At 43.4% G+C, this 27,010-nt stretch overlaps 1 protein-coding gene across 3 annotated transcripts in view; it reads right to left on the bottom strand.

Annotated features, from left to right (window-relative positions):
* The window catches only part of pnpla6 (patatin-like phospholipase domain containing 6), a 54,491-nt gene extending 27,701 nt beyond the window's left edge, over positions 1-26,790 (bottom strand). For all 3 annotated transcript variants that reach the window (XM_015967716.3, XM_015967733.3, XM_015967725.3), the window contains exons 1-15: positions 26,693-26,790; positions 15,950-16,038; positions 13,659-13,712; positions 13,417-13,504; positions 13,241-13,317; positions 13,064-13,155; positions 12,826-12,966; positions 12,578-12,737; positions 12,303-12,383; positions 12,040-12,168; positions 11,876-11,956; positions 11,503-11,638; positions 1,629-1,697; positions 1,415-1,515; positions 1,103-1,282 (exon numbers count right to left, since the gene is read on the bottom strand). In XM_015967716.3, the coding sequence (XP_015823202.1) occupies positions 1,103-1,282; positions 1,415-1,515; positions 1,629-1,697; positions 11,503-11,638; positions 11,876-11,956; positions 12,040-12,168; positions 12,303-12,383; positions 12,578-12,737; positions 12,826-12,966; positions 13,064-13,155; positions 13,241-13,317; positions 13,417-13,504; positions 13,659-13,712; positions 15,950-15,997 (1,437 nt within the window). In that variant the 5' untranslated portion in view covers positions 15,998-16,038; positions 26,693-26,790. The remainder of the gene's footprint in view (positions 1-1,102; positions 1,283-1,414; positions 1,516-1,628; positions 1,698-11,502; positions 11,639-11,875; positions 11,957-12,039; positions 12,169-12,302; positions 12,384-12,577; positions 12,738-12,825; positions 12,967-13,063; positions 13,156-13,240; positions 13,318-13,416; positions 13,505-13,658; positions 13,713-15,949; positions 16,039-26,692) is intronic.
* Between the last annotated feature and the right edge of the window lie 220 nt (positions 26,791-27,010).

Below are 27,010 nucleotides of genomic sequence, written 5' to 3'. Positions count from 1 at the left end.
GAGAGCTGGCTCTGAGAGCTGTTTCTGTAGCGACTGACACATCACTACATCATTCCCTTTCCTAAATGTCCTGAAGAACGGTCCGGAGTGCAGGCGGAGCGTTTAGCTAACCTGCAGGAAATGTCAACGACAGTTATCCAGAAAGTAGCTAAGGGTTACCAGAGATGTTTCTGAGGTGTTCGCTAGGTACTTTTAAGATTTCAAAAGTCAAGAAGGGGGTCTGAAAAGCTGTTGGAAATAGCGTCAAAGTCGCTAAGTTGGCAACACTGTGGGAGGAGCGCTTCATTTGCAACACAGGGCAGCGCAAGCGGGAGGAGCAAATAATCTGTTTGTTTTTATAATCGTTCAAAACATTTCATTTGGAATATATTTCTATGTTGATATTCATAATACGACACCTGATAGTCTGAAAAAAATAATACCTAATTTGGAAAAAATAATACCTCTGAGACCAAATTTAACACTTTTAATGGCCTTAAATTTGACTATTTTTATTTATCACTTTTTAATACTTTTTAAAACCCCGCGGACACCCTGAAATACACTATCGTGGACCGGATACATGAGTGTTGTGGTAACAGGATTCCACAGAAAAGTGCTACGCCCTCTGTTGTCCTGACAGGGAACAACTAATTTGCAATGCCTGTGATGAAGTTCGCAAATGAAAACCTTTCCGACACTCCGCGTGCACCTGTCTGTTGCGGAGCTCACGGAGACGTGTAAATCAGGCTCACGTCCAACAGACCGGACTGGAGAATGTGAAGCTGCAAGTGGAATATTCTGGCCACAGGGGGCGATAGCAGAAAGCTTGGGACAGTTTCAGGTTGTAGTGTGAAGAAAATAGTTTGTTTTACTTTTAAGTTTTTGTCGCCAACAATAGATTTAAAAGTTGCTGGGGTAGAAAGTTTAAAAAAAACTACTTCTGCAAACTGGTTTTGATTTTATTTCTCAACGGAGATATGTCACATGTTTTGTACATCTAAAGGTTGTTTTCTCTACTTTCTTTTCATCATAAATGATTTTTCTAAATAAAGTTCTGCTAATTTAGGCTTGATTGCATAAAAATAAAAAACAAAGTAAAGAAGATAAAAAATAAACTAACCTCAATCCTCATGAGTCTCAGGACCTCTTTTTGAGCCTCCTCAAACAGGGAAGCGCAGGATCGACTTGGAATTGGGGAGAAAATGTTGTCCACAGCCGATTCTTCCTCAGGATAAAGGTAGATGCCGGAAGGAACCTCATCCACAGTCACCCTCCTTTCACGCTGCTCCTGGGACACAGACTGCAACAACAACCACACTCATTCAGTTTAAAACATCTGATTAAAAACTCCTGATACAGCTCTTCTCAATTACAGGACTACATAATAATACAACGTTCATTACTTCTTATTTGGACCTAAACGTGTACCGACCCGAGTGTAGTTGGGCGGGGTGTTGCCTTCCTCAGCGGAGACAGAAATCCGTCCTCTCTCATAGGCCATGTCAAAATCTGATCTCACACTCTTCTGTATACCTGTATGAAAAACAAATAGAAATTAATTATTTAGCCTTAAATTAATGGGCATTCTTTTTGTTTTTTTATGCTAAATAATTAGAAAAAGGGTGAATTGTTCTGTGTTCTCTAACCAGAAATGTCCACAGGCATGGAGATTGTCCTACTAAGATTTGGCACTCCTACCTCCTTCCCTTGCTCTCCTGCATATAGACAACAGCAATAGTTAGGTCATAGACACGTGTGCACAGAGCAGCATTTTGATCAGAAGTATCATGTCATTTTGACCCTTGCATGGCGTCTTTTCAGAAATAAAACACATTTCTACATCTTCATGAAATAGAAACACATGTATAAAGGAACTAATTAAGTTATTATACTAAACGGAGGTAAAGCTCTATCCAAATTTGGATCTGTAATATAACTTATCAACCCTAACCCTAACCAGGACAGAAGGTGTTGGATAAATTATGGATACATTGTGTATGATTTTAAACGAAATTACATCCAGCCCACTTTCCCCTGGCAACAGACAGGCGTTTGACCTTGCTTCTTCCCAGTCCTAGCTTATCAGTAAGAATGCCCTGTGCCAGCGCATGCTTGCCTCCCTAAATGTGTGTGCGTTTTATCAATTTTGTGTCTTTTAATAAATACTCTTGAGAGGGCTTTTGTCCGACGAGAGCAAAGAGACCACCGACTCATGTGTATCATTTTATCTCTCTCTCTACTTTGCAAAGTCTAAATGGTTTATTGTTAATAAGATTAGTATGGGTTAAAGTGATCAGCTTGACAATAAAACCCCTACGTGGTGAGCTTTCCCTTCAGGTAACCCTGGATGGGAAAATGAAAATACCTAATGAAAATACCTAACAGAAGGGTTCTTATTCCTTGAATTAACTTTATTTATAGGGTCAAATGCAACAAGTAGATTACAAAAAGCCGAGTTAGGAGATTATGTGTGTGTGTGTATATATATATATATATATATATATATATATATATATATATATATGTATCAGGGTATATACAGCAATCCTTAAGTAAAATTTACTACTTTTTAATACTTTTTTTTACTACCTTCAGAATTTTTTTAAAACCATCACAACACTAAATTGCAAGTGTTAATCAGCGACCTATTTACACATATTTTAACATATATAACATACAAAAAGAATAGACTTAGAGACTCACTGATGTTGACAATGTATTGCACATATTTATTTTACTTAGAAAATAAGCCAGGCACTTCTGTTCAGAGGTTCAGACAGTTGACCACGAGGCCTGAAATGATGCAGAACGACCACTTAATATGACGTCATCATTATGTGACCGGATATGCTAAAGTAGGGCTGCTCGATTATGGCAAAAACAATAATCACGATTATTGTGACTGAAATTGAGATCTCGATTATTTAATACGATTTTTCAATTTATGTAGATTTTTTTGTTGTTGTTTTTATTCAGTCATAAAATTGCTCAGGGCACAATCAGGGCAAAAATAAACAAAAAACAAGATGATCACTAAAATAACTCCTGATTCCCAAAAGACCAATATACTTGCAGCTCATAGTTTATGACCCAAGGGCTGTAGACCTTGGTTTAACTCATGTAAGTCTAACCAGTACAGACCCAAATATCAATATCTTGCAAATACTGACAGCAAGAATTATACAGTGGCATTTCTAACAAATAAATGTAAATAAATTGATGTTCACTAAATTTTGCATAACATTTATTTAGTCGTGTCAAGGTGCTGTAGGAGAATACACTAGCACCGTGTCCTCAGAGAGATTAGTTATTATTTATCAGCGTGAGGAACTTATTTCTACCTTATTTATAAACTATTTATTTACAGGTCCATCAGTTAAGGTAATAATTGTCCCAACCACAGCTGCACCCCCACCCCCCAACCCGGTCTCACAGCAATCAGGGGCAAGCTGCATGTGTGTTTAGCGCGCCGCACACGCACATTAGCCGTTTTTATCGGCTCAGGAGCCCGCAGGTTCGGTGTGTGTGTCACTCACTCTGGTTAATCCAACAGGGAGCTGGCTCTGAGAGCTGTTTCTTTAGCGACTGACACATCACTACATCATTCCCTTTCCTAATGTCCTGAAGAACGGTCCGGAGCGCAGGCGGAGTGTTTAGCTAACCTGCAGGAAATGTCAACGACAGTTATCCAGAAAGTAGCTAAGGGTTACCAGAGATGTTTCTGAGGTGTTCGCTAGGTAGTAGGTACTTTTAAGATTTGAAAAGTCAAGAAGGGGGTCTGAAAAGCTGCTAGAAATAGCGTCAAAGTCGCCAAGTTGGCAACACTGTGAGGAGCGCTTCATTTTTAACTCAGGGCAGCGCAAGTGGGAGGAGCAAATAATCGGCTTGTTTTGTTTTTATAATCGTTCAAAACATTTCATTCGGAATATATTTCTATGTCGATGTTCAGAATACAACACCTGAAAGTCTGAAAAAAATAATACCTAATTTGGAAAAAATAATACCTCTGAGACCAAATTTAACACTTTTAATGGCCTTAAATTTGACTATTTTTATTTATCACTTTTTAATACTTTTTAAAACCCCGCGGACACCCTGTGTATATATATATATATGGACAAAGATAAGACCTTCTGGAGGAAAGTTCTGTGGTCAGACGAAACAAAAATCGAGCTTTTTGGCCACAATGCCCAGCAATATGTTTGGAGGAGAAAAGGTGAGGCCTTTAACCCCAAGAACACCATGCCTACAGTCAAGCATGGTGGTAGGAATATTATGCTGTGGGGCTGTTTTGCTGCCAATGGAACTGGTGCTTTACAGAGAGTAAATGGGATAATGAAGAAGGAGGATTACCTTCACATTCTTCAACATAACCTAAAATCATCAGTACGAAGGTTGGGTCTTGGGCGCAGTTGGGTGTTCCAACAGGACAATGACCCCAAACACACATCAAAAGTGGTAAAGGAATGGCTAAATCAGGCTAGAATAAGGGTTTTAGAATGGCCTTCCCAAAGTCCTGACTTAAACCCCATTGAAAACATGTGGACAGTGCTGAAGAAACAAGTCCATGTCAGAAAGCCATCAAATTTAACTGAACTTCACCAATTCTGTCAAGAGGAGTGGTCAAAGATTCTACCAGAAGCTTGCCAGAAGCTTGTGGATGGCTACCAAAAGCGCCTAATTGAAGTGAAAATGGCTAAGGGACATGTAACCAAATATTAGCACTGCTGTATGCATATTTACATACCGACTCAGTGGCCTAGCGGTAGAGTGTCCGCCCTGAGATCGGGAGATCAGGGGTTCGACTCCTGGTCGGGTCATACCAAAGACTTTGAAAAAATGGGACCCAATGCCTCCCTGCTTGACACTCAGCATTAAGGGGTTGGATTGGGGGGTTAAACCACCAAATAGTTCCCGAGCGCGGCTTGTCTGCAGCTCACCGCTCCCCCAGGGGATGGGTCAAATGCAGAGAATAAATTTCACCACACACCTGTGTGTGTGTGTGACGACTAAATGGGACTTTAATCTTTAATCTCTTTTAATTTGTGACCCAGCAAATGTGATCACTTTTCTCTGTTAACCCATAATAAAGACATTAAAGAACCGAACTTCATGAATGTTTTTTGTGACAAAGAAGTATCTGTTCCAATCACTCTATCAGAGAAAAATCAGAGTTTTAGAAATAACGGGACACTCAGTAGAGCCATTATATTATATTTTTTACAAGTGTATGTAAACTTCTGACCACAACTGTGTATATATACATATATATATACACATATATATATATATATATATATATATATATATATATATATATATATATATACATATATATATATATATACATATATACATATATATATATATACATATATACATATATATACATATATATATATACATATATATATATATATATATATATATATATATATATATATATATACATATATATATATATATATATATATATATACATATATATATATATATATATATATATATATATACATATACATATATGCTGCATCGTTCGTGTCAGCGCACACAGTAGGGTCGGGGAGGGGGGCATAAAGCTTAGCCTGGCGGGTGGGCAAGCAAAGCCTGGCGCGCCGCTAGGCTTATAAAGCCCTACACAGAGTACACTATACAGGTCAAGGGATGTTCAAGATGGGGTTTGTGTCATCTGACACCTGCACACACTGTACAAACAACATTCTTGAAAATTACATTCACACACTGTGGTCCTGTCCACCTGTCCAGGAATTTTGGGGTAGAGTATGTGAAGACCTGTCAAAGTGTCTGAAATGTCATATCCCAACTTCCCCCTCTCTTTGTTTACTGGGAAACCTGGACGATGTCCCGGTTGAAACATCTTTGGTTCATGTGGTTCTGACTGCCATATGCATCGCTAAGAAAACTATCCTCAAGAATTGAAAAAATAGAGATACTCTTTGTATCAACCAGTATAGAAATCTTTTCTTAGATCATATTACACTTGATACAGCCTCTAATTCCACTTCAAATCAATCTCTCTGGGCTCCTTTGATCGGTTCCATCACATAGCAGTGATGAGGGATCATTGATATTGTTCTGCGGGATGATGTGGGTGATGGGGTGGAGGGTCTGAGTTTGGAGTATCCGGACATTCCCTTGAGGTGGGTAGGGCTGCAACAAACGATTATTTGGATAATCGATTAATCGGATGGGGTCTTGACACGATTAATCGATTAATCGGATTACATGGGGGCATTTTTAAAAACTGCTAGGGAAACGTTATTTCTCTCCTTCCTTCACTTTATTTAACACAACATTATTAGAAAACAGTTCAATAGCAGAAAAACAACATGCCATCACCTAAATTGTCTTATAAGGTGTATAGACAGAGACCCTAAGCTACATCTATCTGTGACCTAAAATGCTTGGTCCAAGTTAAACAGCTTAAGGGCAATTCTCATCTGTTTTGTTTGATCTCATCTGTTGACAATTATTTTAAATGTAATTAAACATAGGCTGTGAATTAATCAAAATTGATCACTATTTCCAAAAATGACTGAAAAAATACCAAATAAAACAAAAGTAAATGAATGCCATCCTCCTTGCGATGATGCCCTGGGCAACTGCCATAAAGTCACATCAAGAAATGCTGCTGATCATTCCAATGATCCCAAATAGACTCACATTAGGCCACATGAAAGCAACTGAACCCAAAAATATATTAACCAGTATATAACTGCACTCTCACACAACACGCCTGCAGCAACAGTTAGGACTCCTCCCTCCCTTTTAAAAGCGTTTTTGCTTCTGAGGACATTGTGGTTGTAAAGCCACATGCTAGTAGTCTGGCCCCGGTGTGATCAACCAGTTTCTGCGGGAATGTGACGGCGGAACCAGGGCCAGATTAACACTTTGTTGTACCCTGGGCAACAATATTCAAGGGCTCCATCATCACGACCCAAGGATCACCATAATGTGGTCACATACAGAATATTTTACTGTAATATGCAGTAAATATACTCAATACTTGAATGCCTGACAACACGTAACCCGCCCAGAGTAACCTTTGACCCACCTCGTGTGGACTGACCAATGAGGAGAGGGTCTTAACTTGAGGCCCTCTCTTCATTGGTCAGTCTGCATGAGACTGACTCTCAACTGACATTCAGTCATAGGCAGCGAAGCGTCTCTGTGCAGCGCAAAAGCCCAGGTGGACAGTTTGTTTAATGTAGGGTGATCATATTTCCATTTCCAAACAAGAGGACAGGGGATCTGTGCCTATGACGTCACACTATGGCAACGCCACACAAACCATGTTGGGACCCATTTTTTGTAAGAACTAAATTAATATCAGATTCTGCCAATTAAAGGGCTCTAAAACAATTCATATGTAAATATTTTGCATATTTAATGCAAAATCTCATTTTTCTGCTTTAGTGCTGCAACAAGATTTTATTGATAAGAAATTATTATACCTTTTGTTTTACTACGGCATCGGTACGCTCCCTGTGCACAGATTATTAAGGATGCTTGTTTCAGCTGTGAGATTAGACGATAGGATCAATGAAAAAATAAGTTGTCACACACTCCATGGAAACTTTCAGAGAATCCACAAATAGTCGCTTTCAAATAGTTTTGTTACTTTTTGCAAGTTTAGAAAAGCAGCAGATGAGACAGCATGTCTGATAATTTAGTTTTTCATCTGATATATTAGAACATGTCAGTAATGTCTGAGGGGCTTTTATAAACACCATATAACTAACACTACTGGAGAGGGTATGAATTACACAGAGGCTTCTGGGGAGCCCAGTTATTTGGGGGGGGGGGGGGGGCATTTTGCCTTGGCCCCCAAAATGTCTTGAAACGGCCCTGGGTGTGTGACTGAGTTTTGAAGGTGATCTGAATTGTATCAGATGTATAAATATTACATGTGTAGAACTTATTGTTTTTTACAGGTAAAAATGTGTAATGGAGATAAATCTACCTACATTTGACTTTTCAACACTTTGTTTTGTTTTCTTGTTTTTATTTAACTATTTTCCTGTCCTGTCCGTCTCTCATCTTCCTGCATCTCCTCTTAATTCTCCAGAAAATCTGTTGCCTGGATTCTTACCTTTTCACCTCATCAGTTACTTTTGAGCAGATCAAAGGAATCTCCTGACCGAAAAGCGCAGAGCGCGTTTTCGATGCTGCGTGAGGTGACATCACCACAGCACAGGTGATGAGCTCCGCAGTAGCGCGCTTCAGGCACAAATAAGGCCGGGGACACACCGGCCGCGGAAGCGCCGCGAAAATGGGGTCGCCTTCATTCGGCGCCCTTGTTGAGCTATTCTATAGACCACATGGGCCGCCGAAGCGCCGCGAATCGCCTCGCGTCGGCGCGCCAGCCCGCGCCGTGCAGCGATCATTTCGGCGTCGGCTCTATTTTTTTCGCGAGCCGCGGGTGAATCGCGTCAATTCTGGCAGGAAGTCAAACCTAGACATAAGAGGCAGGCCGGTAAAGTTAACAAAATAAAGCATTTCAAAATAAAATTCCGCAATAGTCAAATGTGTTCGTAATCAGACACTGCAGAAAAACCACACGAACACACACACACATCGAACTTGTGTGCGTGTGTGACCACGTGAAGGGGTGTGTGGTTTTGGGTGTCTTTTCACCGGAGCAAACAGGACAGAGAGGCAGAAAGTCTGAGGCAAGCAGTTAAGATGGATGACTTTAAATTAATTATGGAAGTTGAGAAACACAAGGAGCTGTACGACCCCCGAAAAACATGATTATTTACGTACCCATTTAGGAAGAAACTGCTAGGATACAGCTGCAGAACTGGAGCGGGTTCCAAGAGATTCAACTGGCAGAAACAACTCATACCATAGGTTCACACACACACACACACACACACACACACACACACACACACACACACGCGCGCGCGCACACACGTAGAGGAAAATAGCTGAGAAAAGGCAGAGAGGAAATTGAGGACACCAAGTGTTTTAAAAGAAAAACTACAGCTGAGCCGAGGCGCGCCTCGACTGGGGCGCGTCTGATCTGAGCTGAGGAGCGGCGAGCAGCGGCCGAATTTCGTGAGCGATTCGCTTCTCGGCGCTTCGCGGCGCTTCCGCGGCCGGTTTGTCCCCGGCGTTGCTCTGCTCTGCGCGCAACGGCGGGCGGGAAGGGGGGGCGCTTTTGGAAGAGTTGTGCGACACAACGAATCGATGACGCAATTCGTTGCCAACGCTTTTAGTAATCGATTTTCATCAAATTTATCGATTCGTTGTTGCAGCCCTAGAGGTGGGTTCACTAGAGGTGTCTGGGACTGGGGGCTGCTGCCCCCCTCTGGAGGTGCTTGAGTTGCCTTGGGGGGTGGACTACTGGCGGTTGGGAGTGGGTTCCCTTGGGGGTCTTGGCGGTGGCCATGGGTGGCTGCCTGGCAGCTGCATTGCCCCTGAGCGGGTCTGGGTGGGGGCCTGGCGGCTCGGCGTGTGGGGGTGGCCGGCCCCGTGTGGGGATCTGGGCGGGGCCTTGGGGGTCGGGTCCTGACATGTATGCTGCCGGGAAGAAGGCAGGAGCATGTGGCAGTGCCTGGCCAGGGCTCAGGGGCCTCAGGTACACCTTGGCTCCACTGCTGTTCTGTCACAGAGGAGGGGGATGTCCAGGAGGGGGAGGACCCAACCTTACCTGGATGTCCTATGTCATATATTCTGGAAGTTGCGCAAATGCAGGGATGGGAGAAGATATTCTGCTGGGGTGGGGCTGGGTTGGTGCCCTTGGACTCCGTGAAGCTCTGTGATGCTGCTGCTTTGGGCCCTGGCAAGATGGGCTGGGGTCTCCATTCCCTGGGTGGCATTTAGGCAACAGAGGTGCCTATTGGGGCCAGTGGGGGAGCTGGCTCCCAGGGGGGCTTAAGTCCAACCAGCCATTCCTCCCCATCCCCACACATTTTTCTCCTCCTGCTCCCTCACATCATCACACAATCATGCACATAGGACCATGGGGGATGGACAAGTCAGGGGGTGCAAGTATGGACCCCATTTCCGCATTCCTGTGGCAACCTGCCCCCAATTTTATTTGTACCTTAAACACTTCCACCAATGACATTCCACGCAAACACACACTTAGGGCCTTGGGAGTGAGCACAATCAACGGCATTTGGCAGGGGGATTTCTCAGCCTCATCCCGAGTGCCAGTGCCCACTTCCAATTTTAAAGTGCACTTAGACACTGAAGGCTGTGGGTGCAAGTGGGGTAGTGTGGTGGCATCAGCTGGCATAGGCCAGACGATGCCCGCACTGCCCGCTCACCACAGCCATGGAATACACCTCATCAACACACACTAACACTATACTGGAGCAGGTGAAGGGAGACTAGGGGTCTTAGCACACCTCTGTTGTCGCTTGGCTTCCCGGGGCTGGAGGCTAGGAGGGAGATCTGGCCGTCTGGTTGGGGTTTGGGGTGGTGGGTTGCTGTGCTCAGCGTTGGGCGGGGGAGCCTGCTCATCAGCACCCCAGCAGAAGGGTTGAACTCTGGGAATGGGTAATGGTTGTACCCCATGTGCAGCAGTACCGGGACCAGAGTGAATAGGGTGTATATGGGGAGCATGAGTGGGTGTCCGGCATTCATTTTTGTAAGTCTTTGGTTGTATGTGTATGTGTGAGCATGAGGAAGGGAGTGTATGACTGTATATGTCAGTTGGGGCCTTTGACTCCTCCCTTCTCCTGGGACCTCTTTTGATGCAATACATCTTCGTCTCCCCTCCCCCTGCCACACCTGGTGTGGAGTGTGGTGCCTTGGTCTGACTGAGTGTTTGTGTCTCCTGGGTCAGGCGGTTTAAGATTTTTGGCGTCTGCCTGATCAATCCCGGTGGCTGCCTGGTGGGATCTGGGTCCCTGGGCTCTGCTGGGTCCCCGGCGGGGGTGGTCGCCTCTGGGCCCCGGGTTGCTGGGGGGTGGGAGACTGCGAGCGGGCCTGTGGGCTTGCCGCTGATATCTCCCGGGACTCTGCCGGCTGCTGGTTGTGGCCCCACCCGAGGCGATCCTCTGCGCCTCTTGAGGGGGGCAGGGGCTTTTCTGGTTACAGTCTCCTTGGGGTCCCTGTGCTCTGGGGCAGCTCTGGATCTCTGGGACTTGGAGCTCTCTCCATCTCCTACGCATCTTTGGGGGGCAGATCTGTGGCCCCTCACACTCTCTATTGGACGCTCCTATAGAGAAACCTTACATATACAAGTGCGTGTACACGCACAGGCGCTCACATGGTGCTCTCATAAGTATGGATTTGGGCACATTCAACACGTCTTAAGGCTGTGGTTGGCACTAAATGCACTGTGATTTATTATCGTGATTGTTCAGTAAAACAGTGTTGATTTTACATTTCTTCATCAAGTTGACGCAGTGATAGCTTGCTCCTGTTGTACTGTTGTGTGTCCATTTTCTGCAGGTCTAGAAGCAGATCCCTGTTCATCATTGATTGTTTATTTTCGTGTACACTGTATTAACTTTTCGAGACCCCGCGGATATCATGTACCTGTAGCTTCACCCTTAACAGCAGCTTCTCGGTGCTCCTCGGTAACCGTCAGGCTGCCAAAGCGTCTCCCATGGCAAATAGGACTGGTACGAGAAGGGTGTGGTGGCTGTGGTGGGAGGCGCGAAGGCTGCATTTCCTGTGAGAAACACAAAAAATATAATGTCTGATTATATATTTATTTTGTAACTTCACCTGGGGGTGTGTGTGTGTGTGTGTGTGTGTGTGTGTGTGTGTGTGTGTGTGTGTGTCTGTGTGTGTGTGTGTCTGTGTGTCTGTGTGTCTGTGTGTCTGTGTGTGTGTGTGTGTGTGTGTGTGTGTGTGTGTGTGTGTGTGTGTGTGTGTGTGTGTGTGTGTGTGTGTGTGTGTGACCCACATGACTGAAGAGCTCATTGGTCAACCCCAGATAATTGTGCAAGGCCAAGACCGTAACTCTTTGAAGACGAACCATGATAATCTGAGCAGATACATTAAAAAAAAAAGTTAGCATATTAAAACTTAAACAGCTGCTCAGATACATGAAAATGAGGAAAAACTCACCTGAACAACTCGCACTAGGCTCTCAGGATACTTCTCAAATATGGACAGGAAGGCCTCTACAGGTAAACGAAGAACAGTGGAAACCTCTGCAGCTCGTGCGGACACCGTTCGGTAAGGCTTCTGGTGGCCCTGCACACATACACACACACACATCCTCTTTGCTCAAACACAATTGCCAACTCTCCCTGAAAACTGCAGAAGTGTGATTATGTGTGTGCATGTGCGTGCGTGTAGATCTGTGAGTGACACACAAAGCGACCTACCGTTATGACATCCAGAATGCTGAGAAGACTATGGACACTATCTCCAGCATAAACCTCCTTCACAACGCTTTCTTTTCCATCCTGAAGGACAAATATGAAGATTGGTTTAGAAACCAAGCAGCCCATGCAGAAATCATATAAGATTAAAGAGCCCAAATATTTGAATCCTGGGAGATTAAACAGCAGTTGAAATTTAGGTCGTCTTTCCCAGTTTAACAATGTTCTTAAGTTAAGACAGAACACGACGAATGGGGACTAAAGTGGTGCAGCCTTACCGCTCCAGTAAGGCACAGTTCTAGTTTGCCATCCTGAACCACGTAGATGCTGCTGTCAGGCTGGCCCGGCCTGAAGACGTACTCCCCCTGCTGGAACTGCAGAAAGACCATGTGCTTGCACAGCTCCAGGAAGAGGGGCTTCTCAAAGTGACCCAGAACGCTACGGTACAAACCAGGAAAACATCAGGATGACCAGCACGTGAAAACAAAACTATACTTAACACATTGGCCCTGCCCCAAAAACCTACCGAACATTTTTGAGCATGTAGAGCACCTCGGAGGGAAGGTGGGAATTAGCCACATCGAATTCTGTGAGGTCAGCTTCTAGCACAGAAGGGGGGGGCTCCTTAGCTTGAAGGATGGGCACCTCCTTCTTAAAGCGCAGGATCCTACAGGAGACGGAGAAAAAATGGCAGAGAAATGTAAAAAAAAAAGAAAAGAAAGGAAAAGAAGAGATGGCTGACAGTTGCTGGGAGTGAGCATTACTTTTTGGCAATGTTGAGCATCTTCTGCTTCTTCTTTAAGCGTGGACGCGAGGAGGACGACGTGCCCACCAGAGAAGAGGTGGACTGAGACACCTGAAGAGAAGTTGGTGTACATGTGTGAGGAGCAGCTATTAGAAAAGGTGTTTGTAATGATATTCGTTTCCAACCACCCACTTACTTTCCGCATTATCTTTCGCCCGTAGAACATGACCTTGTCCCTCTTGCGAAAGCGGTACTTGGGTGCCTCCTGAGCCTCTAAGATTTTTAAATCAGGTGAATTTTCAAAATAAATAAGCAGTTTTATGTTATTCGTTCACTATTCAGGCTAAGCAACACATCTCAGGGATTACTGACTTCGAAGCTTGATCCTTCGCAAGATGAAGAAGATGATGATGGCGATGAGGATGATGGCGATCCCTGCACCAATCACCATCCCCACCATCTGCAGACGGAACCGACAAAAGGAACAATATGAGAAAAAGGACAAGTTTGCAATCGCCCAAGTGTTTTAAAATACTTGTATATATGAAACGCTGATGTGAAATTAAACCTTGATACAAGATGTTTTATGCGTCGTCTGTAGGAATAAATCTCACCATGCTCGTCTGTAGTTCTTCCTCCACAACTGTCTTTAGGTTTTCAAATCTTTCCTAAAATAGTGAATGAATTGCAGACATGTTATCAATACAAAATAGAAAAAGAACAAAGAATAGATCTGAAGACTTAAAGGGATACTAAACTGTTTTACTTGCTTTTAGCATCCCCTAGTGTCCGTTATTAATCCCGTGGCCAAACCGAAAATGAAACCTATCTCCTTGAGAAACGACTGCAAAACGTACCACGCAGCAATTATCCGCCATTATAGCGGACGAGTTCCTTTCCACCGGCAGCAGAGTGTAACGTTTTGGGCATGTTTCAGAAGAAAAGGAACCCCATCGCAAAGTACGTTGCGCTCTATGATGATGCCAACGCCAAAACGAACAACACAAAGAGTAGACTCACCTCTTACATCAGGAAGAATCCGCGCGTTTCGAGCATTATCCGTTCTTTCATAATCCATTGTTGAATTGTGATCAGCAGAAGCTTTTCCGGTTTGCACTTCACTTTTTTTACAGCAGCGGCTCAAAACGATCTCCTAACACATTAATTTTCTGCTTTCTGATTACGTGACGTGTGACGTACGTGGATGAAAATTGGCTTTAGAGCTGGGATATTTGTTCTAATGGAGCGGGGGCTCGTTCAGACGCCCACACAGTAAAAAATGCAAATGACGACTAAAGTCATTTTTTGGGCTTTTTTTTATTGGCAGGGAACGGTTGGGTTTAAAATGACGACTTCTGTTGTTAATGGCAGTTAATGAGTTAAGTATCGATATAATACCGCTTAAAAAATATATCACGATATATTGCAATATCGATATTTTCTTACATCCCTACTTTTTTTTATAAATACCCATCTCTATGAGCCCCACCTAGGTGTGTTAAATCTTCCCACAATTGAACTGTGCTCGAACCAGTAGAAACCAGGCTAAACTGGCAAAAACAGCCTCCGTCGCCACTTTTCCTCTCCATTCAATAATCCTGTAAATCACTGTTGCCCCACTTAGCTACTCTCGATAACTTAACTGCTCTTGAACTAGTTGAAACCATGATATTCACAAATCACGACAACAACAAAACACAAAAAACTATCTCAGACAAAATCTTTCCCTTTGTTTAGTGCTGGTGTCGCTCACTGTTTACATGCTTTGCCCTCCAGTGGGGTGGACCCACGTGATTAGGTGACATTGGTGCAAAGTAGGGCTAAAAATAAAATCTCCGATTAATTTTTTTTTCCAATTCTCTCTCCCCCTCTATTATTAAGAATAGCAATAAGTACAAATGGAAGGCACCTTAAATCCAATTTTATTTTTTATGTAATCACAAGCAAGACAAATGTAACCCGAATTTCTGAGATGAATAATGAATAAATGAACACCCTCTTGGAATAAAAGTGCCACGCTCCACGTCTGTCGCAGCAAACCTAAACCAGTTCTAAACGATGGCTGATTTAATTTCTTTCTTAGGAACAAACTTCCCACCATCACCGGAGGCCATGGAGTCACTAGCTGTTGCTGTATCGTGTGTGTGCTGTGACGTTGTTGTCGCGGTTATGTGAAACTAACACTACGGAAGCTCCGGGGGGCCAAAAAGGCACTATTCTATAAAAATTTGATTTACTTTTTTTTTAATCGCCCGCAATAAAACATTCAAATTAATTCATTAAATTGATTTATCACCCAGGCCTAGTGCAAAGGATTAATAACATTACTACTTCACATAGGAAAGCAGGTTGGAGACGACAGGCTCCTACACAAAGTGTGTGTGTGTGTTTGGAAGGCAAACCATCAGATCTGGTGCTATAAGAGCAATGGGCTTCCAGAGCTTTGGCCGACCGCCACAAGATCTACACTTCATCATATCAGTAGTTATTGATTAGACTCTGACTATCTAACGGTTATTTGGCAGTGAATGGGTTGAAGTTGGACAAAGGTAAGAGAGGCAGTAAAAGACGAAGGGTGCAGCACAACTCTGCTGAAGGTGCACACGCACGCACAACTTCACAGGATAAATTTGGTTTGAGAAAAACCGAACAGATAATTGGGTTTCCACCCAACTGTGAATGATGCACCAGAGGACTTTATTACAAAGTCAGATTAACGGCTTAGCCAGCCATGTTAAGCTAAAAGTCAGCGGTTTCTGTATCACAAAGGAGAGTGTGATTAAATCACCTTGACAACACGGGCTAGAGTTCACGTCAATTGTGCGTCCTCCTGCCAGGTCATTCATTGCTTTTGTATCAGCACCAAGTTAATAAGGAGGGGAAAAGATCAGACATCCAAACGCACCTGTGAAGGGTAGTCTCGGTCCTCTTGCTCCGAGGTACTTTGTCCCATTGTAACCCTGTGTCTTCATAGGGATGGTCCATCAACGGCCACTAAAGACATTCAAATTACATTATCCATTTATCAAGTGTGAATATTCAGGTTTATTCATGCAACTTGGTGAAGAAAGAAAAAGATGGGGTTTTTTGCTGTTTCCATGGACACGTGTGGAACAAACATGTGGAACATAACATGGCACAACACACTCCTCTCACACGTCGAGGCTTGAACAGGAATAGTGAGGCTACAGATCCCAACCCACCTTTTAGGTGCCCAACAGGTACATTTCCTATGGTTTATTCAGCTAGACCAGGGGTTGGCAACCTGTTCCCATCAAAAAGCCATTATTACCCGTTTCCCACAGTAAAGAAAACACTGGGAGCCACAGCAGCTGCGGCGTTGTGGGCAGGGACTACCCTCAGACAGCAGAGAGCTGCTTTAACCAATCACAACAGGTGACAGCAGCCAGTACCGGTCGCTCGTGTACGTCAAAGTTATCTTTCATAAGACGATAATCAATAAAACGATTTATATAAAGTGGATCCAGAAGTTGTAGCCCGTCTCTGCCTACAATATTTGATATTGATATTTTTTTTGGTCATACGTTTCTTTTTAAAACATGTTTAGACTGTTCAGAATACAAATCCAGGCTCTGTCATGTTTGATTGTTGTAATTAAACTTTGTAGGTGGGGAAGGTCAGAAAAGGATCCGATCAATTTGTTTTTCCCTCATTTACAGTGACGGAGATAACGGCGCAGTGCTCCTGGCTCTGGTGTTAATCAAGTTAAATTATATCTTTTTGCAACAATTTTCACAAGAAAACAGAACAGTTAAAAGCAGGGCTTGTGTTGACCGGATAGTTCCCGTATTTGACCGTTTATTTTGATGGAGAAAGAATAGAAAGAATTACCCCGACGCATGCAGACGAACTGACATTTTATTCGTTTCGCACATCGCAGATGTAGCTAAATCACTCAAGAAAAGATTCCCATCTGAACATCTGAGCTGGACACTGCTCACTGTCAGCGTGTACTACATAAGGTCCACAGCGAGCTGAAGATGTGGAGAGGGGCTTGGAGCGCGTCGCAGAACCAGAGCGCATGCAGGATGATTCCTCCGACTGAAGCGAGACTTGTCACTTAGAAAATGTTCCCTGATTATGAAACTTTGGCTGAATTGTGCTTGTTCCTGTCTCCAATGTGGCGACACATCCAGGAACCTGTCTGAGGAGAATCCCAGAACCTCACATCCTCTTCAGCTCAGAAAGCGCCGATATGATTAAGCACAAGCGTGACCCGTCAACCCGGTCTCACAGTAAGACCAGGTTGGAACTGTTCAGGTTTACGCAGACAATCTTTACATTTAGAATTGGCATACAGATGTAAAATAATGCAGTAAAATATAAAGCATTTTATTTAAATATCCATTCATTATTTTACAAGCACAGAGAGTCGCATCAGATGGATGGAAGAGCCGCATGCTGCTCAAGAGCCGCGGGTTGCCGACCCCCGAGCTAGACCAATGTAATAAAAATGAACTTGTCATCTGTTGTATAATTGCTTTATACAAGTTATTGATCACTACTGTTTGTCAATCACACTTATCATGAGGATGTAATCAAGGAGAGCCGAACATAATGTGATCATGAGGATGTAATCAAGGTAATCCTGGTGGAGGTGTGCAGCTTTGCACGCACATCAGGGAATGTATAAGGAGCAGAGCAGAGCTCAGAGCTGTTAGAGCTGTTTGAAGGATTCTATTTGACGAGGTTCATGGATTACGTTTTCTAACTGGGGTGTTCAGCTCTCCACCCATAAGCAACGGTAAGAGAAATGTTTTGTTCATGATTGATAACTTGTATGAATGCTGGTTGAATAAAGCCTTGTTGTTCCTCTAATATTCAAGTTGTGTTTCATTGTTTCTGGCGTCGACTTGACAACGATCCTGATTAAATAAATATAAAGTGTAAAAAGAGACTTTGAGTCTTTTAAGGTAATTAAAATAAAATAAAACATTTTATTTTAGAACATTTTTGGCGTCACGAACAGGATCAGTCAAGCTATTCCAGCAACAATGAAGTGTTTTTGGAGAAGCAAAAAGGAGCCGAGTGCTTCTGGGGAGGGAACGCCGATTCCCGTGCCGATTCCCGGCTGGGAAACGGAGGAGTTCCGATCCATTGGTGATATGTTAAGGCAGCGCGGTGGACGCCCTGGGCCGTGGGGAGAGTTAAATGGAGTGGTCAGCCCCGCCGTGGTGCTGGACCGTTTGACGCGGATAGAAGTTAAAAAAAAAGCGCCGCTGGCAGGAGTGAGAGATATGATGTGGCTTTTTGCAGAAGCATGGAAAAAACAGGAGTTAGAATTGAGCAGTTGTAGAGAGCGAGCGGCGCAGGAGAAAATCCATGCTGAAGAAGTTGAGAAATCATGCTCAGAGTTTGAGCAGAGAGTGTGTGTGATGGGGAAAGAGCTAAAGCATGCTCAGAATGTTTTGGATAAAACGCTGACTTTTGTGTCTCGAGCGCAAAGGAAGGAAAAGAAGCGACCTCGTAGAACAGGTCCTGCTCAGATCCGGGCGTTTGTAAAGAATGTTGGTGAAGATTGGGACCCGCAGAAATGGAACGGGGATCTTTGGGGGGATGATGAGGAGGAGGAGTGGGTGATTAAACCTGACCCACCACCTCAGCCCTTGTATCCATCATTACAGAGGATAAAGATGTCAGAACAAAGACCTATTACTAGGCGTCGGCGAGAACAGCAAATTATTCCACCAATACTGGTAGATATGGTGGATGATCAGGGACGGCCGGAACTCGATGAGGCGGGTAATATAAGAAGGATGTTACAACAGCAGCCACAACCCGCCCCTAGGCTGCTAACAACGCTAGAGGATTATTCACAAGATGAGTTAAATCACATGAATGGGAAGCTGAAACAGCGCCCAGGCGAACCAACTGACTCCTGGCTTAATCGCCTTATGGAGGATGGCGCGTGTGATATAGCCATAGATGCCGGTGATGCCATGAGATTTTCAGGATTAAGTACTGATGCACAGATAAATGCTGAATACAGGGCTACAGTCCGGGCATTGCCAGCTGATGAAGATTTCAATGTGGGGGATGCATATGCTCTGGCATGTCATGTAATCTATCCTACCACGGCGGACTGGTCTGAGATTAAAGGGCAATGGCAGACAGTGAGAGATGCCATTCAGCGGCTCACCAGACTCACTATTAGAGAGCAAGTGGCTCGAAACGGGGGAGCTGGAGTGGTGGACTGTAACATCTCTAAGGCAACTAGAGATCACCTCATCAGACATGCCCCACCACATTATAAACCCATGGTGACCAGCTTGTTGTTTGGCGCGGCAGACCAGACTTTTGCCGCGATAAAAGATCGTCTTGGCGAACTCACCACGCTGGGTGATTGGTCTGAGACGAGGAGAGAGGGAGCTAGAACTGAAAATAAACCCAGGATTGATCCACATTCAAGGGGTCGTAAAGGGGGGGCAATGGGCCCCTCTAGAACAGATCTGTGGAGGGCACTGCGACAAGCGGGAGTGCCGTTTGAGGAGATTGATGGATTGCCCACTAATGCATTGATGGAGAAATGCAGCCAAATGGGACTGAAGGTCCATTGTCAGTTCAGACATTGTCCTGAAAAGGACGACAGGATGTCTGTGTCAGAATTGGTTGGAATGTTGCAGAATGTGATCAGGGAGGTGGCGTCGAAGCCTGCTGAACCTTCCGCCCCTCCCAAGGAATCTTCAGAGGAGGAGAGTTCAGATGAGTGTTATCAGGTGGCGGCAGTGAAGCGTAGAAAGAAAAAACAGCACCGAAGGGAACATGATGATGAATAGGATGAAGGTCAAGCTCAGGTTGTTGCCAGTGCCTCAGGATGGTCAATAAATGATATCAGACCACATGTGGAATTACAGATTTATTGGAAAAAATCAGTACAGACAGTAATGGCATTGGTTGACACTGGGGCGGAGGCCTCGGTAATTCATGGCAATCCTGATAAAATAAAGGGAAACATTGTAGAAAAAGGAGTATCAATGCTCCACGAGCAAGTGGCAGACGTTCCAGAAATGGATGAAGTGCCTTTTGAGGTAAAACCAATCCAGGATTCTCCTGTGAAACTGGGGGTAAGATGGAGCGAACTCACCCCAGAGCAGCAGGAGCGAGCCTGGTTCACTGATGGTTCCTGTCAATATGTGGCAGGAACCAGGAAATGGAAGGCTGGGGCATTTAACCCTGGTACACAACAAGTTATGGAACTCACAGGGACAGGAAAGAGTAGTCAATGGGCGGAGTTGAAAGTAGTACACATGGTAATAATGACGGCTGGGGTGCAGGGAGTAAGTATTTATACTGACTCCTGGTCAGTAGCCCAAGGAATGTTAACTTGGATGCCAACTTGGCATGCTACACAATGGAAGATACATTCAAAAGAGGTTTGGGGAGCTGACCTATGGAAGGACATTTGGGAGAAATGCCAAAATATTCCTGTGTCAGTATTACATGTGGATGCTCATACTAATAACAATGATCCTGAATCCCTGCATAATCAGACTGTAGATAAGATAGTGAAAATTCAGGCTGTAAGACAATCAAGTCCTGGATTAGCCAAATGGGCTCACGTTACTGCTGGACATTGGGGTGTGCAGGGAACATTGAAATGGGCGAGGGACAGAGGAATAGATCTCATCATTGATGATATTAAAACTGCCATAGAAGATTGTGAACCTTGTCAACATCAGAAAAAGAGAATCCCTCGACATATACAGGGACAGATACATCGAGGTAAACAAGCGGGACAGTGTTGGCAGATTGATTTCATTGGACCATTGCCAAAAAGTAAAAACTGTAAGTATGCATGCACAGCCGTGGATACGGTGTCAGGGGTACTGGTGGTGCATCCGTGTCATAACGCCAATCAGGAGGCTACATTGAAATGTCTGTCATTAATAGAGACCTATTATGGACTACCTTTGCAGGTTCAGACTGATAATGGTACCCATTTCACTGGAAATAAGGTCAAAGAATGGGCAGAGAACAACGCGGTAGAATGGATCTATCATGTAGCATATCACCCGAAAGCTAGTGGACTCATTGAGAGAATGAATGGATTACTGAAAGAGAAACTAAGGAAACTATCGGTTATTAATTCTTTGGACAAATGGAGAGAAAATCTGACTAGGGCAGTACATCAGTTAAATAACAGACCCGTGGGGGATGGAGTTACTCCACTGATGCTAATGGTTGCCAGGGCAGGAAGGGAAACAACTTCTACTGACCCTCCTATACGAATGTGGAAACTAACTTCTGAGGCAGAACTCCCTGTTAGAGCAACTGCGGGCTCTGTGGGATTAGATCTTAAAATCTTGGAAAGCATCACTTTAGTAACCAATAAAGTGACAGTGGTAAAAACAGGATTGGGAATACAATGTCCACCAGGAACTTATGCTCATGTGTGTCCAAGAAGTGGTTTAGCTTTGAGGGGTCTAACCATTTTAGCTGGGGTAATAGACTCAGACTATCAAGGGGAAATAGGTGTGGTGTGTCAGCATACAGGTAAAGAACCGTTGGTACTGGAAAAAGGAGACAAGATAGCTCAGTTAGTAATCAAACGGTGTGTAATGTCCAAAGTTGAAGAGATTACTAAACCTACCACTATCACTCAGAGGGGTGAAACTGGGTTTGAATCATCAGACTTTACTGCGGGGGCAAAAGTGTGGGTGGAGCAGCTCAATGGTCCTCCCAGAGCTGGAGAGATTATTGCACAGGGAAAAGATGCTGTGGTAAGTGTATTGTTCCCCGGAGAGGAAAAATGGATTAATATTCCGATAAACAAATGTTACAGGAGAGAAAATTAATGCTTGTCATTCTATCTGCAGTTTTATATGTATCCCATAAGCAACGGCGGGTGTCTGAGTGACGGTGGTTGACTGGGTCCCCTTCCCCTACAAAAGGATTGAACCTTTGTCGAGGCGATGGATGGGCTCCGCGGACCTGGTGGTGTCGGATGTTTGGTCATCGTCCTCCATGTCCTCGCTGTCATCGCACTGAGGGCACATTTCTGTTGGGGGCTCACGGAAGGACAAGTGTTGGAAGAAGGGGTCATGGGCCATCTGGAATTGGTTAGCAGTATGTCCAACCGCACTCAAGGCACATTCACATGCAGAGCAAATGACGCTTGCTACTTGGGAAACCTAACATCTACCGGTAAGATGTACCGGTGCAGAGGATGTCTTAAAATCCGAGGAAGGGTGATCAGCCCAGGGGTGTTGGTTCAAGGATCAACAGTAACCTTTAATTCTGCAGCGTGCATCTGTGCATACCATCAGGGGAATGGTACTTGCATACAAAATGGCACAAATTGGAGTATGAAGGTTGATCGCGATTTCCGGATCAGGAATGGAACTGTAATCACAGGAGGACGCGCCTATTTGTACATATTCTGGGTGCTGCCCGACACAGCTAGAGCTACGCAGACAGCTGTAGCTCCCCTGGTTCACACTTGTCAACAAATGGGACAAATAAGGGTAGCCGAATATGTGCGATGGACTGTGAAATTCCCTCCTATTCCGCCTTGCAACAGGAGGAGGCGAGCATGGTATGACACCGTGCTAGGAGGAACTGGAACTTTGTATGGTCTGGCTAACACAGCAAACAATGAGGTAACACGAACTATGCTGTCCAACACTGGAGAATACACCGCACAAGCTGTCACCAAGACTGCAAGATGGATGCCTTCGACTGTATCTAGTCAGCTAGAAGGAAGTGATGTGTGGAAAAGTGTATTTAAATGGAATCTAAAGCTTTGGAATGAAACTTATGATGCATTGCATAATTTGTCACACATAGGTAATTGGACAGTCTGTTCCTTGCAGACTATTCATGCTGAGACACAGAGAAATAGGTTTCAAATACAGGTAATGAGTAATAACTATCATGCATGGCGAACATTATGGAACATCAGTAGTTCATTATGGCTACAGCTACATGCAGAAATGACGATTTGTAATAAATCTATGTGTACTGGATACTGGGATCAGTATAATATGACATCAGTAATGACTGTGTGTAGATATCAGATACTGCCGGTGATAACCACTAAAGGGTTTTGGTATCTCCATGTTAGTGGAGAGTGGTGGGATGTTAAAACAAATCGAACATATGAAGTAAAACACTGTGATGAGACTGATAAGGGTTTAGCCTGCCCATTGGTAAAAGGACATAGCAATCCATGTTTCACTGATTCAAGGGTCGTACTCTGTGATTGGACGGTCACACCCCCAGAGGAACAGTTTTGGCAGGTGGGTCCTAACACCTTATGCGTGGCTACAATGACCAATTCCCCACAGGTACCTTCAGTTCCCTTTTCAGGTTGTCTCAAGGGTATACATATGTGGGAATGGAATAACGTGACCTATTGGTTGAGTAATTACACTGTATCTAGTCGGCTGACTAAGATACAATGGGAGGTTTTACACTCCCCTTGGACACTCTCACTGGAACGATTCAAATGCGCATTGGATGGTTCCACTGAAGTGGCAAAATTGATTGACTCTCATAGGTCCAACCTTTCCAGGCTTATGGTGTCTACTCTTGTGGCACAAGGGGAAATAAAACATGTTGCTACATTGATTGAACAGGCTTCCGCTCATCATTGGTGGGATATATTTACAGGCATGTCGAGTACCGCTAATAAAGTGCTAATTCCACCTATGATTGCAGCATTAATTATAATCAGCATTCTAACATTGTGTAATCTTATTATTTGTTGGTATGTTATTCGATTAAGAAGAGAAATAAATTGGGTAATAATGCAAAGACTACGATGAAAATTAAAGTGGAACTACAAGGTATGTTATAAATGACGTTGGTTTTGATGGGGAAATGGTGATGGATATGTTACATAAATTAGATGAAAAGTTCAAGAGTGGAATGTAATAAAAATGAACTTGTCATCTGTTGTATAATTGCTTTATACAAGTTATTGATCACTACTGTTTGTCAATCACACTTATCATGAGGATGTAATCAAGGAGAGCCGAACATAATGTGATCATGAGGATGTAATCAAGGTAATCCTGGTGGAGGTGTGCAGCTTTGCACGCACATCAGGGAATGTATAAGGAGCAGAGCAGAGCTCAGAGCTGTTAGAGCTGTTTGAAGGATTCTATTTGACGAGGTTCATGGATTACGTTTTCTAACTGGGGTGTTCAGCTCTCCACCCATAAGCAACGGTAAGAGAAATGTTTTGTTCATGATTGATAACTTGTATGAATGCTGGTTGAATAAAGCCTTGTTGTTCCTCTAATATTCAAGTTGTGTTTCATTGTTTCTGGCGTCGACTTGACAACGATCCTGATTAAATAAATATAAAGTGTAAAAAGAGACTTTGAGTCTTTTAAGGTAATTAAAATAAAATAAAACATTTTATTTTAGAACAACCAATAAATATGATTATTTTATCCGGCCAACAAGCTCAACTGTGTTTGATTGTATTTTCTTAAATCCCATCACAGCTTCCAAATAAAGGCTTGGGTAACATCTTCAAACATCAGCTGCAAATCTGTTCTGACGCATTTCCTGCTGTTATCAGTGACAGGGGGAGGGAACAACACTGCTGTTTTGATGAAATTCAATCAGCCAGAGGCTGGGGGTGAGTATCATGTTACGTAGGAGGAACCTCAGAGCCATAAACAAACCACAGAACAGTATGCTGCTGAGAAAGACGCCGTCTTTAAGATACTTCAGCCACTAAAGAAAAAAAACATTGTTGGCATTTCTTCCTTTAATAAAAAGTTCATGAGCCTGTTAATGCTCATTAATATTTAATGAGACACATAGCATTCACAGCAGAAGTGACATTTAAATACTACAAGCATTTAGCACTAATTACCTGATGATGGTTTATGGACAAGAGGGGAAAAGGGAAATAAATTTAGCCCTAATGTCTTTTGACAAAAGGGTTCTTTAGAAATTAACATTCTACTTGCTGTTAATTCACTTTGCCATTTCAGAAGAGACTCAAGTTTTAATATTATATAGCGGTCCATGCAAAAACTGTTTTTAAAGCTAATTCTACAAGTTTCACATTGCAGCTACAGCTTGTTGTAGCCGTTCTTGTGCAGCCTTGGGCCCTTTCTGCAGGACTGTTACATTATTTACCTTTAAACAGCATCACTTTGGTAAACTGAAAGATTTAGAAAAGCCTTTGGATAAACAATGATCAGATTTGAGTGTTTTAAGATATATGGCCTTGTTAAGATGAGCCGTTAGCTAGTCAGTCCAGTCAAATTTCAATGCTTTCTTCAAATTGTCAATAAGTTGAATTGTTAGAAGCCTAAGTGCAGAAAAAGACATCTGCCCAGTGCAGTAGAGTTTGCTTAAAGAAAACGGGGCTTAGTCAGTTGCTACACTTAAAACTTTGCTTCAGACCATCTCTGTGTTTCCACACAACCTTATGTGTGGTAATAATACTGAAAGAGATGCACAGGCTTGCTCACAGCCCCACAGGGATGATACAGTATCAGACATTAGTTTCTGTCACCCTCCCTCCATGCAGGCCCATTTCCATTGTCCTGTGAAACAATGAAGCCAGTGTGGACTCCACAGATTAGGGTCAGACGTAAACGGACTACTAATACAACCTCTTCTGTTTTCAATAGACGCAATACTCCATCCCATGGGATTTATCATAGTAGTGGTAGCAAATACTTTGATTTCTGAGATCTTTTAATCTGTTTTCTACCAGCGATGAAAGTGTGAGGCGAGGTTTTGTGGGAGATATCTGTAAATGTGTGATAATCTCTTTCTAGATTTTTATTGGATGGTTGCAGAGAAACAAGTTTGCATGTGCTAGACTAGACTCAACACAGAGATGAAGTAAAACGCATTTTGGCCGTTTTAACTTGAATGATCATCCAAGTTGAATTACTCATCTATAAACTGTGGTATAAATGTAAATGTGAGCTTATAAAGTGAATAAATGTGGTGAAAAACCTGTTCAAGTCAGTGACCAAACTGAATACATCAGCTTGTGTTCCCATTCAGCCAAAAGTGTTTTGCATAATTTTCCCTCAGCGCTGACTTACTGTGGACAACTCCTCATCAGGACGTGTTGTAAACAGACTTTAATGAAACAGACAACTCCATAGGCTAGCTGGGCACTGGGTTGGCTAGCTTAGACCCACCACAAGCTGTCTTCATTCATGATACCTGTTTGTGTAGCGGTCAGCAGAATAAGGCCTTGTTGTTTACACACTCCAGTAACGTCATCTATTCAAACTTGGACCATTACTCAGATTTATATCAAGAATTGAGAACGAAAACAGTCGAAACAAGCACATTTGGACCTTTTCTGGGCGGAAGGCATCCTGCTTCTGACAGTAATGCTAACATTTTCTCTCAGGCTAACAGTGTGCCTGTGTGACAGCTAGCTGCCAATGGTGGTCTACAAATGTTTTTTTTATAAACGTGACACTCATTATCATTACTGATAAATAGCGAAAATATTTTCTACGTATATTTGACCTCCGCAAGAGCAATCTGACAGATTTAACGATAGCGTTGATGCTTGAACGGATAAATTCTACTTTCCCGTGATGGACACGTCTGTAAATGTTTAGCTGTATACAAGAACATGAAGCGAAGACATGTCAATTCTTACCATTAAATTATTTTTATTTAAACTTACCCGAAACGATGCACTCCCTATAAACGTCACTGACTTTCAAGTCAAATGTACAACGGAAATCATGTTTCATGAAGCCCCTCCTGTTCCACTATGAGCCTGGCCAATCAGCGATGAAGATGATGTAGAGCCGAACCAATGAAAATGTTCAATAAGGAAAAGAGCGCTATGTCCCGCCCAACCTTCCACGCTGACAGATATTCGGTCCAATGAGCATTAACAAAATATGCAAAGTCTTCTATCACTGGATGAAACACAAAACATACTATTTTATGAGTGAGGGGTGGGCTCTTCAAGTCTTTACCAGCAGTGACTGTAGGA

The sequence above is a fragment of the Nothobranchius furzeri genome, chromosome 4, assembly GCF_043380555.1.
Source record: "Nothobranchius furzeri strain GRZ-AD chromosome 4, NfurGRZ-RIMD1, whole genome shotgun sequence".
Taxonomy (NCBI): Eukaryota; Metazoa; Chordata; class Actinopteri; order Cyprinodontiformes; family Nothobranchiidae; genus Nothobranchius; species Nothobranchius furzeri.
Note: the sequence above shows the minus strand (reverse complement) of the source record. Positions and strands in the feature narration are given on the sequence as shown.